This window comes from Taudactylus pleione, unplaced genomic scaffold (genome assembly GCF_031769625.1).
Source record: "Taudactylus pleione unplaced genomic scaffold, aTauple2 ptg000179l, whole genome shotgun sequence".
Classification (NCBI taxonomy): Eukaryota; Metazoa; Chordata; class Amphibia; order Anura; family Myobatrachidae; genus Taudactylus; species Taudactylus pleione.
The window spans coordinates 13369480-13382892 of NW_028284581.1; the positions used below are offsets into that span (position 1 = coordinate 13369480).

Below are 13413 nucleotides of genomic sequence, written 5' to 3' on the forward strand. Positions count from 1 at the left end.
CTTATGTAGCAGCCCACCAGTGCAGTATATTGACAGATCAGTTCCATATGCAGAACTTATCTTTTAGCATATAATAGAAACGCTATGCTGTCTCTCAGAGCACCACGGAGGTAATGTATACTGAAAGGTCATTTCCAAATGTACATTTTATACTGGGAGGGAGCACCAAGTGACATGACCGTTTCAGGGGCAAGGCAAGAGGAGTAGGTGGAGGGCAGTACAATAAACCTGACACGGATGGCATTAGGGTGAATCTTGGTCCTTCCTGCCAGTGTACTAGACTGGGCAATAGAGTTCCAAATTAGGAAAAAAACTTACTTTTAAGTTATTACTTAAATTTTATTTAGTAATGTTAAGGTTTTAAATATGTTTTCACTAAAATTGTATGAAGCTTTAGACTTCTGCATAAGCCTGAATATTTATCTCTTTTAGATGTACAGCACTCTGACTATCATAGAGTGAGAATAAACAATGTACCATACAAAGTTTTGGGTATCGTAGAAAGTAAATGCTAACGACTCTTGCAACTGATAGAAGTGCCAGCTTAGAATGTACCACACCTTTTATGTCATTATATCCTATAGTAACGGTGACTTTATTCACATTTTAGGTCTGTGGCGCTCTCCTTCGTGGTGGCCTGCAAAACCTTTCTACACTCAACCTGTCCAGGACTTTCTTTACCCACAGGTATAACTTATAGTGCAAAGTTATTGTCAAACATCCGTTACGTGTAGTCACTTTCTTCAGCTAAATGTTTATGTGCGCTATCTTCATTTGTAGACATTTTAGTCTTATCTCATCAGAGTGTCATTGTAAGCCAATGCACTTATTTTGTGTAATGGTGAGCATTCACATATTCAGATATTTATATGGCCATTCCACTATTACTTTCAGGTGTAGTGATTGCCTTATTATGGTATATTCAGGCTGAGCAACAGATTGTACTGATCTTCATGATTTGTTGCCACTAATAATAATAATAATAATAATAATAATGCCTCTTTTTGTGATCTTCAGGAAAGGAAAAGAAGTCCCGCCGTCTTTTAAACAGTTTTTCAGTAGCTCTCTTGCTTTAACCCACATCAATCTTTCTGGAACTAAACTTACCCCTGAGCCTCTGAAGTAAGTTGGTTATCACATTCAGCCATTAATCACAAGTATGGGGCTTACGTAATGACTTTTCTGAACTGTGAATTGTGAAGCACTATACCTATTTAACAAAAAAAAAAACTTAAAAAAAAAACCTATAGAATGAATCATTTTGCCATTAGAGATACTCACATAACCACCTATCAAATCCATGTTTGTAACCGTTCAGATGATGTCTAGTGTGTGCTGACCTAGTAAACGACAAGACCCGGCGTGGTGCGGGCATCGGCAAGTGCATACACACAATTTCTGCTGCTCAAATTTTATATATATAATCAAAATAAATTGCTTACTACTAAAACAAATCTAAAACGCTAACAAGTTCACATTTTATTAGACAAGCTTTCCATTTTAAGGGGCATATTTATTAATAGATGCGGTCAGCCCCTGATAAGGATTCCGTATCACTGCAAATTGTGGCAATAAGGAATGCTTATTCACCTTAATGTATTATTACTGAGTCGCCTGATAAGAGCCCGTTCCGGCGATCAGTACAAGTAAAGTGATTATATCCGCATTCACTTTATTGTCTATTTCAGCCAGCTGCTCATGAGCCGGCATCGGGCGGCACGTGTGAGAGCAGCCATAGGCTACAACGCAGGGGCGTAACTAGAACTTTGTGGACCCCATAGCAACATTTTTAAGGGCCCCCCCAATCAAATGTAAAATAGAGTATATACATATATTTAAATATATATACATTTATATATAGGTATATATGCAGTAATATTGCAGCAGTAACAATAACAGGCCTATATATCAGTTTGGATTGCAAAATTACCCCATCCCGGACCTTCTTTCTCTCTCTCCTGGTTACCTCACTGCCTGCAGCTCCCAGTACAGGCCACATCGTTATCTGATCGTTATCTGAGTACTACTTACATTTTGTGGGGCTTGGGAGGAGAAGAAGCCTCTAGCGCTGACACTGCTGACGCTGAAGCAAGAAAGCAGGCACACTGCTACAATGGGCTACCGCCATCTAAAGAATGCTTTGTATCTGCTTGGTAAATCTGACCGCATACACAGCCCCCATAGAAACCTATGGGGGCTGCGGCTGCTGACAGAGATGTAAGGACCGCAGCAATTATCTCCGATATCTACTGCGGTCCCTCCAAGGTACATTGGGGTGATGCTCAAAATTTGTGGGTACCCCCCAAAAATGGGTGTTTTCAGGAGATATCCTGCAAAATATTTTTTAACATAGGCCCCTAAATAACCCCTGTACTACATATCTTCATTTCCCAATGCCCTGATTGAGAGCATTAAAACTGTTTGATCTCTCAGCACTGAGGATGACCAGCAGGGATCCTGGCTGTATGTGAGTGTCTGGAATGTATAAAAGAGAGAGAGTATTTTATTTTGGAGTTGAGGTGATTTACTATAATTGATATTTATTGTGTAAAACTGCTAGAAGTGTAAATTCTGCAAAATGAATATAAACTGTTCTCCAAGTTGCTCATAGTCAGTATATGTTGCATTAGCCAGACACACTATGCCATTATTTATATGATGCAGTAAAATGATTTATATAGATATCATAGCACCATGCTGCATATCCCATTATTTGTAATGGATATAATGACAACATATTGTGCTCTAAACAGTCTCGGGTTGCAGTTTATTATCATCCTGGATGGCTGCTACAATTTATTTTTTACTTTATTCATGTGTTAGCATACAGTGTATAATCAATTACCAGTCTTTAATGGGCCCATTCATTTGTCATTCTGTACTGAGTTGCGTTAAGCCCCTTACCCACTGGCATCACAGTACATGTATTTACGGTACTTGGATTTGTTAACACTAGTAATAGCATGTAAATGGTTATGAGGATAGAACCATTTGCTCCCAATGGCCCTATAACCACTAGCATTTGCGCTTGTTGTCCAGTGCATTTGCATTGTGGCTCTGAGTGTTTAATGTTGCTTTCTCCCACTGACCACCGGTGCTCATTACCACTGTATGTCAAACATGATCACACTTGCCATGCATTATCACTGGTGTGTAACGCAACGTCTGCTAGTGATCAGCCTTAGGCAGACCTGCACATGGTTTCATTGTAGCAGGGTGAAGATTTAGAGAATTAAAATACAGCAGTGAAAAGAGAGAATGAAACAATATAACATGTCTTTATGTGCATAATTGCAGGAAAGTGTTATTTTAATTACTGGGTGCAATACCCAGAAGCAGTAATTTAAGCAGTAAGTGGGTGTGAATAGCTTTAATTGACATACAGTAGACAATCATCTCTGAAAATATTATTAAAAACATTGTGCTACAGTATTTGTGTTATAACTCACCTTGCTATAAGGTTAATCTGTCAATGGTAACATTGGTGTCACAGCATTGCTGGCAGGTTTGTGCAGAGAGCGTGGAGATTCCATGTTAAATGCTGGGTGTGTTGAGTAGAAAAGGACTCCGCAAGTAGTAGCTGGCAGTTCCCCAGAGCTCAGGCTCCCTGCTTTATTTGCTGTGTGGCTTCAAGGAATGTACGGTTATATCAAAGGAATCTCTGACTTTTCTAATAAACCCAGAGAAGCTGAGGGTTAGGTGGGGCAGACCTCAGAAAGGCCTCCAGTGTGAAATGGTGCCTTTAAAATTTTGTAGCCTCTGTTTCATCATCTTGATTTGTGCACAGAATACTTAGCAGCTACATCGATCCCATTGATAATAGAGACAGAAATAGAATTTGACAGCATCAGCTGTAGCCTTTGATGTTTATAATATAGTACTGTATTTTCATTATGTACCGTAACATGACATTTGTTTTCTATCTATATAGATCCATAGAGTAACTATACTGCTCCTAAAAAAGTTTTATTATTTAACTTTGCTGAAGCTAAGGGGTCTATTTACTAAGCCTTGGATGGAGCTAAAGTGAACGGGGATAAAGTAGCAGCCAACCATCTCCTAACTGTCATTTGTCAAACACAGCCTGTAACATGACAGGAGCTGATTGGCTTGGACTTTATCTCTAAATATACAAAAGATTCTGAGCATGAGATTGTGCTGGGTATAAAAAACCATATACAGTGTACAAAAAAAACAAACAAAAAAACTCAGTCCTTTTATAAAGTATCTGAAGATGAATTATTCACGTTGTGTAAAGCAGTGGTTAAGATTCCTTGTAAAGGGTTCAAATCATCCTGATATTTTCCATGATGTATATGTAAATTAAACACATAAATACAAATACTCTTGGTGATTATTAAAGTGATTTCTGGACACATTATCCTTCCAATTCTACAACAGTTCCTCAGGGTTTATAAGGATAACATACTGTATCCCGACTTACAACATAGCAAGTGGGGGGTAATCACATTAGGGTATCTTTTCCTCCCACTCTCATACATCAAGGAGTATCTAGCTGGTAGCCGTTAAAACAGGTCTTTACTTTTACCATTCTATACTGCAGCAATTACCATTTGTGTTAAGTTATTTCTTTGCCAAAACCATATATTAAATTCACCATATTTTACAAAAAAAGCTTCATTTTCCTTGTTTGTGTTGGAACCACATATGAGGAGGATGGATTCTTGAAGTGTTTTGGTGAAGATTGGGAAGGCGTTGAAAGAAACCTTGATGAGTTGTATAATAATACCCTGCACGTGAGTGGGGTACTCATCTATCATCGTCTAATCCCCCTGGCTACCAGCTAGATACTCCTTGATGTATGAGAGTGGGAGGAAAAGATACCCTGATGTGATTTAACCCCCCACCCCACACACACACACTCACTATGTTGTAAATTGGGGTATGTTATCCTTATAAACCATGAGGAACTGGAAGATAACACTTTATTAATCACCAAGGGTATTTGTCTTTATGTGTTTCATTTACATATACATCATGGAGAATATCAGGATGGTTTGAACCCTTTACAAGGAATCTAACCACTGCTTTACACAACGCGAATAATTAATCTTTAGAAACTCTTTAAAAGACTGAGTATTTTTTTATTTTATTTTTTTGTTTTCTATTTTTTTGTACACTGTATATGAGTTTTTATATACAGCACCATCTCATGCTCAGAACCTTTTGTATATTTATTGGTTAAAGTGTGGTGACACGCTCTCTTCTATGTGGTGGGTAGGCTGGAAGTTTTTGCGCAACCCGGAATAGAGCCATTTTTTAATATCATTTGGTAGTTTATCTCTCTTCACTTTATTTCTCTTCAAGGCTTAGTACATCTCACACGTAGTAAGTCATAGACCAACGATCGCAAATATCCGCTATATTACCAGGTATTGAGGTCCAGGGACTCACTTTTAAGAAAAAAAACATGGCTGGGTCCCTGGGGATGCACTCTGCTACGGCCAATCCCTGACACTGGTAGCCACACTGTAGCCCTTGAGATGAGACAGCACTGTCATTCAATTATGGCGCCCGTCGCGAGCCAATTGGAGCTCACGACTGGTGCCAGATTCGAATGAATGTGGCGCTATCTCTCAAGGGCTGCAGTGCGGGCGTGCACACCAAATCCACACCTGCTAATGCCGGTGAAAGCTCAGAGGCTGCTAGATGGATACAGGGGGAGTGAGGTAAGAGGCTGCTGGGGGGACAGGAGGGGGGGAGCATAATGTGTAAGGAGCATTACTGTGTGGCATAATTTGTGAAAGCCATTACTGTGTGGCATAATTTTTAAAGGACATTACTGTAGCATAATTTGTTAAGGGCATCACTGTGGCATAATTTGTTAAGGTCATTACTGTGTGGCATAATGTGTAAAGGGCATAACTGCTTGGCATAATGGGTAAATGGCTTTACTACGTGGCATAATGCGTAAATGGCATTACTGTGTGACAATGCATAAAGGGCATTACTGTGTGGCATAATGCATAAAGGGCATTACTGTGTGGCATAATGCATAAAATGCATTACTGTGTGGCATAATGCATAAAGGGCTTTACTGTGTGGCATAATATGTAAAAGGGCATTACTGTGTGGCATAATGTGTAAAGGGCAATACTCCATTGTATAACTTGTAAAGGGCATTACTGTATGGCATAATGTATAAGGGGCACTACTGCTGAGTGGCACATTGTTATAAAGGGCACTACTGTGTGGTGTAACATGAATAAGGGGCACTACTGTGTGACATTATGTAAATATGTACACTACTGTGTGGCATCATTTGATTTGGGGGTACTATTGTGTGGTCATGACCCTTCCCAACGAGACCACACCTGTTTTTTTTTTGGTCCGCATCCTTGTCGCGCTCTCCCTGTTTCAATTGTGGTTGGGGGCACAGATGCTCTTTATGCATACAGGGCACCTGTAGTTACGGCTCTGCTTTGATGTGCACAGATGTTTCCTTTGTGTTCTGCGCCCCTGCCCTAAAATATCCTACAATGATCACTATCTAATCCTCTACAACTGCTAACCTAGGACTTGGTCAAATGGGAAAATACCTTCCCTTTTTTTGTGTGAGACCTACACCAATGAAGTTCCAGCTTTACCTAACAGAACCAACCAAATACCAAATCTCTGACTAAGGCAGATGTATGATGAATCCCCTGCAGAATGAGTATTATTGTGTATATTTTAATACAGAGCAGCCAGTGCCAAAGAGGTTCTCCCAGTAGATAAAGTGAAGTGTAACCCATAGGCTATAATGGCTAACACCACCTGAAGATGTTGTTAGCTACAGGGGCCAAGCTCCGAATTTAAATTCAGCATGAAAGCTGCTTTTGAGATTGAAAATGGGGAATTGCAGCAGATATCTCGAATATCTGCTGTGGTCCCCTTTATATACATCCTGGTAGTTCTTAATATTTAAGTATTGCCTACTAAAATGGTTGTTTTCTGGGATATACCACACATAGGCCCTGATTCAGAGCCGCTCGTAAGCGGCCGCTTATTCGTTCTGACCGATGTTCGTACATCTGCGCATGCATACGGATTTTAATACGCATGCGCGAACCAGTCAGTGCGGCCGAAAATCGTTTGTTCGCTATATAGCGAATGCCTGCTATTTTGAGTGACAGAGGGAGGCGTATGTGGGTGGTAACATGGGAAGGTGTTTGAAAACAGGGGTGTGGAATTAGATCGCAGGCGTGCTTAAAGGTCAAAACGGGCATTTTAAGGGAGTGCATAATTAATACAGCAGCGTCATTGACCACGTCCCTTGTTTTTTTTTTACTCCGAACTGCCCGCAAAATAGCGGTTGAAAAAACCAGCCACAAGAATAGCGAGCAGTTCATACGCTGTTCGATGTACTCGATTAAACTAATAAATAGCGGACATGACGTAGGATGCGAGTGGCCAGGGGGCGTATTTTTCAAAATTACAACCGCAAGTTTTGCTCGCTCGTTCAGACTTAGAGGCGTGAACAGACCGCAATTAGCGAACGGTTCATTTGAATAGCCACCCCTTGTTTTAGAACGAACGACCGCAAATAGCGAGCGGCTCTGAATCAGGCCCATATTCTTTGATAAATATGCCTCTTGTTACTGAATGCCTTATTCACTATGGGTTTTGTGTACAGACAAGTCATATCACATATAGTATCATGGAGACATTACACATGCATTTAAGGGGCATATGGGGAGGTCTGATGCTGTTGGGCATTCTAGGGGTATGAGAGATTTAGGGATGTGTGGTGGCATGTGAGGAGGTCTGAGGGGCATATGGGGAGCTCTAAAGTATAAATCATGATGGGACCCAGAAATGGTAAGGTAGGACCCAATTTTTTTTCTTAAGTGGAGGCTCTCTGGGATCCACATATTTTGTCATTCAGTGTGATCACTGCATACTGTGACTCTCATAGTGGAAGGAACTGGTTTTCCTACTGTACAAGGTAGGAAAATGAGTGTTCGCAGGTACGGTGATGGAGAGTCTTACGGATTTCACTCACATCTCATCTTGCGACAGAGAAGACGTAACTGAGCTGTAATAAGGGATTCTCACATAGGCACAGTTTAGTGAGGGTGTGTTGATGGAACTGTCGCTATGCAGAGTTGGATATAAGTGTATATGCTCCAAATATAGGCTGGTGCAAGTTTAGGGAGCAGGAGCACCGCATCCGGGATGCTATCGGGAAACCGGCTGACGTGATCCTGACAGCCGGCCTCCCGACTGCTTTATCCCGGCGTGGGTTAAATGACAGGTGTCTATATATCTAGACGCCTGTCATTTTCCCGACGTCGGGAGGCAGGCTCCCGGCATCCCGATCAAAGGGATGCCGGGCGCCGCGAGCGGACAGCCGCGGGGGGGGGGGAGGGTTAGGTTTAGGGCACCCTAGGGGGACTTAGGGTTAGGCAACCCCTCGGGAGGGTTAGGGTTAGGCTAGCCCCTCGTGAGGGTTAGGGTTAAGCTAGGGGGAGGGAGGGTTAGGGTTATGCACCCCCGGGGGGGATTAGGGATAGGCAGTTGGGGGGGAGGTTAGGGTTAGCCACCCCTAAGGAGGGTTTGGGTTAGGGGGGTTAGGTTAGGTTTGTATATACTTACCTGAGGACGATCAGGATTTCCAGCGCTGTCGGGCTGCCGCTGCCGGGATCTGTTCATCTGTCATATCGATTCCCCGCATCTCTGCATGTGAGGCAATATACAGATTTATTTCCATGCACACAGTGTGCGGGCATCTACGTCTGATCAGGTACTCTATGAAGTATTTCCTGTGTAATGGAGAGTTAAGAAATGTTTTACCTCCCTCCAAAAGGATTTAATTTTTTAAAAGTCCTTAAAATGATCTAGACCTGTTTTTTGCATTAGACTGAAATGCATTTTTAGGCATAAATCTGCCCATATAAATGAAATTGGTGCTCAGTAAGTTTATAGCACAGCTCTGAAAAACGCACTGTGAGCACGCATCTACTTATAAGTTTGGTAGAATAATAGTTACATTACACATAATGATATATGCTGGGGTTTCCAGTTCCTACTTGCATCCCATTGTGTTAATATAACATGACCCAACAAGCTGAAACCACATGAAATTTTCTTGTAGAGCTGTTAAAAAAAAAAAAAAAGCAAACTAAGGTTTTTCCATCTAGAAAGAAAGACATCATATTTTTATTTCTTGCACAGCCATAATATTGTAGAGACATCTGTTTACTTACTATTTTCAGCTAGGCTAAAGGAAGAACAGATGGATTAAGACTGTATTTTAAAATCTGAGAAGTCACAAAGTGTTAGTTGGGAGACTGTTTCAATGAATGTGTAGTGATAAAAAAAAGGAAGTCCCTGAAATTCAGGCACGTTATAGAAGCATGGCTTTGTAGAACTCTGTGCTGATATCTGTATGTTTTAGTTTTGTAAATAATACTCTATTTATTACAGTAATTATGTTGATACTTTGTATATTTGGCAGCATTTACTATAGTTTTGTATTGTCTCCTTTTAGCCAACCTCATATTAACCTTACTTTGAGATACAAAGATATAAAAATAGATTTTGTATTTAAATAACATCCATATGACACATCTAATCGGCACATTTTTATTCCTAAAAATCCTATCCTATGTCAAGAATGTCTACCTACCTTTGCTGGAAGGCTGTTCCCCCGATCTACTACTATCTTCTGAGCGTGTGCGAGGACTAGTGCATACGTAGCAAAGCCTCTTTAGGTGCTTTGAGTATCACTGCTCATGTGTATGAGCCACACCTGCTCCGGAGGGGATGATCACATACCGCTGCCCGTCCAACAAAGATATTTGAAAAGGACAGCTATATATTTTTCAGCCTTTTTTTGTTAGGTATAAACCATGAACGATTTTAGTAGCCTTCTCGACACAATCTTAATATGTTTGTGTCCATCTGGAGTCATTGGGCAGCACAGATGGTGTAATGGTTAGCGTTACTGCCTCACAGTACTGAGGTCGTTGGTTCGATACCCACTACGGCCCTAACTGTGTGGAGTTTGTATATTCTCCCTGTGCTTGCGTGGGTTTCCTCCGGGTACTCCGGTTTCCTCCCACACTCCAAAAATATACTAGTAGTTTAATTGGCTCCTAACAAAATTACCCCTAGTGTGTATGTGTGTGTGTGTGATAGGGAATATAGGCCCTCATTCAGAGCCGTACGCTGAGGGCCGGGCTCCATTTTCATGGAGCGTCCTCCTGGACGCTCGTATAGCTGTGGGTCACCACCCACAGGCTATACGAGCGTGCATTTTGATGGCCGCGATGGTCGAGACCATCGCGACCATCGAAATTGCGAGCCGGAGCCTGCGGTTGAGGTTTTCAACCGCAAGCTCCGGAGTGATTTTGGCTCTATCAGAGCCAAAATCACTCCCACTGACATCACTAGTGATGTCAGTGGGCCGGCTTCTGACGGGAGGCGTTCCCGTGGGAACGCCCCCGTCAAGGAGGCACGCCCCCGGCACGCCCACCAAAGGGGGCGTGCTGTCAATCAACATTGACAGCACGCCCCCTTTGATCGGACACAACGAGCGAAGGACTTTCCTTCGCTCGTCGCGTCTGGCGCATGCGCATGACGGAGCTCCCTCCGTCGTGCGCATGCTCAGTGCATAACATCGACCCACATGTGAGCGGACAGCCGCTCGCGAGTGGGTCTGAATCAGGCCCATAGAGTGTAAGCTCCACTGGGCAGGGACTGATGTGAATGGCCAAATAATCTCTGTAAAACGCTGCGGAAAATGTGTGCGCTATATAAATAACTGGTAATAAATAAATAAATAAATTATACCTGATGCAGTGTTGTAACTAAATCCTGCATGCATTGCTCAAAAGCATGTATGGCAAAAATGTATGGCCCTCATTCAGAGCCGTTCGCTATTTGCGGTCGTTCGTTTAAAAACAAGGGGTGGCTATTCAAATGATCCGTACGCACATTGCAGTCTGTTCACACCTCTAAGCCTGAACGAACGAGCAAAACATACGCTCGTTTATTTGTTAAAAACGCCCCCTGGCCGCTCGCACCATACGTCATGTCCGCTATTTATTAGATTAATCGAGTACATCGACCAGCGTATGAACTGCTCGCTATTCTTGTGGTTGGTGTTTGCTACCACAAATTTGCGAGCAGTTCTGGCTATAAAATAACCCAGTGACGTGGTCATTGACGCTGCTGTTTTAAATATACACACCCATAAAACGCCCGTTTTGACCTTTAAGCACGCCTGCGTTCGGATCTCCACTCCCCATTTTCAAGCACCTTCCCCTGTTACCACCCACATACGCCTCATTCTGTCACTCAAAATAGCAGGCACTCGCTATATAGCGTACAAACGATTTTCGGCCGCACTGACTGGTTCGCGCATGCGTACTAAAAAGCGTACGCATGCGCAGATGTGCAAACATCGCTCGGAACGAGCGTACTGCCGCTAACGTGCGGCTCTGAATGAGGGCCTATATTTTCACCCATAAGCAGATTTGCATCTACGCTATAAGAGGTGCAAAAAATGCACCTCCAGACAGGTTTATTCTTACTTACATCCAGGTCAGCATAGCAGGATTTGCGTGCATATGCTGTCCCTACACTTTCCTTATGTGAGAACGCTCCATTACTTTCCAGTTTCACCTCTTTTACTATAAGTGTATATGCGAAAAAGGAATCTCCCTGCAGTGATGCCAAACCCAACTTATGCCGTACCTATCAACATCATTAAGATGTCCTTGAGCGAAACAGCACCACCATCTTATGGGTGTGGTCATGTTGCATAGGAAGTGAGCCATGGCTCTTCCCTGTAGCATATTTGGCTTCCCTTGTGTCTGTATTGTTATTATCATTTGTATTATTATTATCATGCTTTATTTATTTGGCATATTACAACATATTACAAAGCTGTGTACATAGATGATCTCATAATGCAAATAAATAACCTATAATGACATGAAAAAAACGGTAATGCTGGATCTACCTACTTAAGACCATAATCTAAAGCTGGTTACATACTTGTCCATATATTGTTTATTCGATCGACAAGCAATATATTGTGAGTGCATCTATGAATGTGTACACCTGATATGTCGTTCACAGCCTTATAAGGTTGACCCTGCAGCATACCCTATGCCGGTTTATCTTGCGAATATATTGGTACTTCTGGCTGTGTGTACGGGCGACCCGCTGACCACCCCCATACACTGGCTCCAGGCATCGCTGACACTGTCGTCACTACTGGGCGCCCATTTGTGATGTCAGGTCAGACAAATCGAGCGGCTGATTGGTAAGTGTGTATAGCTTACATATCACCCGCTCAGGTCTGCTGACGGATATATCATTTGAGTGTGTACCCAACATAAGAAACAATTGATACATGAGATAGTGGAGTAACAATTGTAGTTGGAAAGAGCATCTGGCTACTGTAAGGTAGAAAGCGTTATAACTTATCAGTCACCTGTATTAAAGTAGCCTTTGGCGACTGGTGTTTCTGTGCAGCTACCTGTGGTGTTTTATAGATGAAATGACAGTTAATGATGGAGACGTAAAATATATACAAGTCACTGTCAGTGGCCACTGAAAAATGGGGGCTTGTCAACATGACACACCACCGTTTCTCGTCACTCTGTGAACATTCCTTTCCGTTCCATATGCACCTTAATGCCCCCAGTAGTAGTGCCCCTCTTGCAATGCCCACTGTAGTAGTGCCCCTTATGCAATATCCTCAGTAGCAGTGCCCCTCATGCAGTGTCCACTGTAGTAGTGCCCCTTATGCAGTGCATCCTGTAGTGCCCCTTATGCAGTGCCCCCTGTAATGTCCCTTATTCAGTGGCCCCAGTAGTGCACCCTTATACAGTGCTCCGTATACAGTGTCCCCAGTAGTGGTCCCCCCTAATAGAGATCCTTATACTGTGCCCTTCAGTAGTGCTTCTTATACAGTGCTTCCTGTAGTGGTCTCCTCTATCCAGTGCCTCCAGTAGTGCCCCTCATACAGTGCCCCCAGTAGTGGTCCCCCCTATGCAGTGACTCCAGTAGATGCCCCCCCTTTTCAGTGCCCCCAGTAGTGGTCCCCTCTATGCAGTGCCCCTTACATATATAGCACAAAGACACATGAAAAAAACCAATACTTACCTGAATTCTTGCGCCCGCCGCCGTCCACTCCTCCGTCCTCCCGCTCGCCACTATGGGAGAGACGTTATGACATCTTTCCCATCACCCACTGCGGGAGCTGGAAGGTGGATCTCGTGAGTGAGCTCCAGCCAGGCTCAGGCCGTGGGTGCAGCAGCTAATGAGAGTCTGTCTGACTCTCATTGACTGCTAAAACAGACAAACCGCCGCCGGGTAGTACGAGTTACTAGTTACGCCAATGGGCACTTCCTTTTTTTTTCTGATATTGGAAAAGGTCTTTGGGCCTGATTCACT

At 42.7% G+C, this 13413-nt stretch overlaps 1 protein-coding gene across 1 annotated transcript in view; it reads left to right on the forward strand.

Moving 5' to 3' along the window:
- CARMIL1 (capping protein regulator and myosin 1 linker 1) overlaps nucleotides 1-13413 on the forward strand; it is a 390597-nt gene that overhangs the window by 196996 nt on the left and 180188 nt on the right. The window contains exons 15-16 of the mRNA XM_088475876.1: nucleotides 611-687; nucleotides 1018-1122. Of these exons, the coding sequence (XP_088332002.1) occupies nucleotides 611-687; nucleotides 1018-1122 (182 nt within the window). The remainder of the gene's footprint in view (nucleotides 1-610; nucleotides 688-1017; nucleotides 1123-13413) is intronic.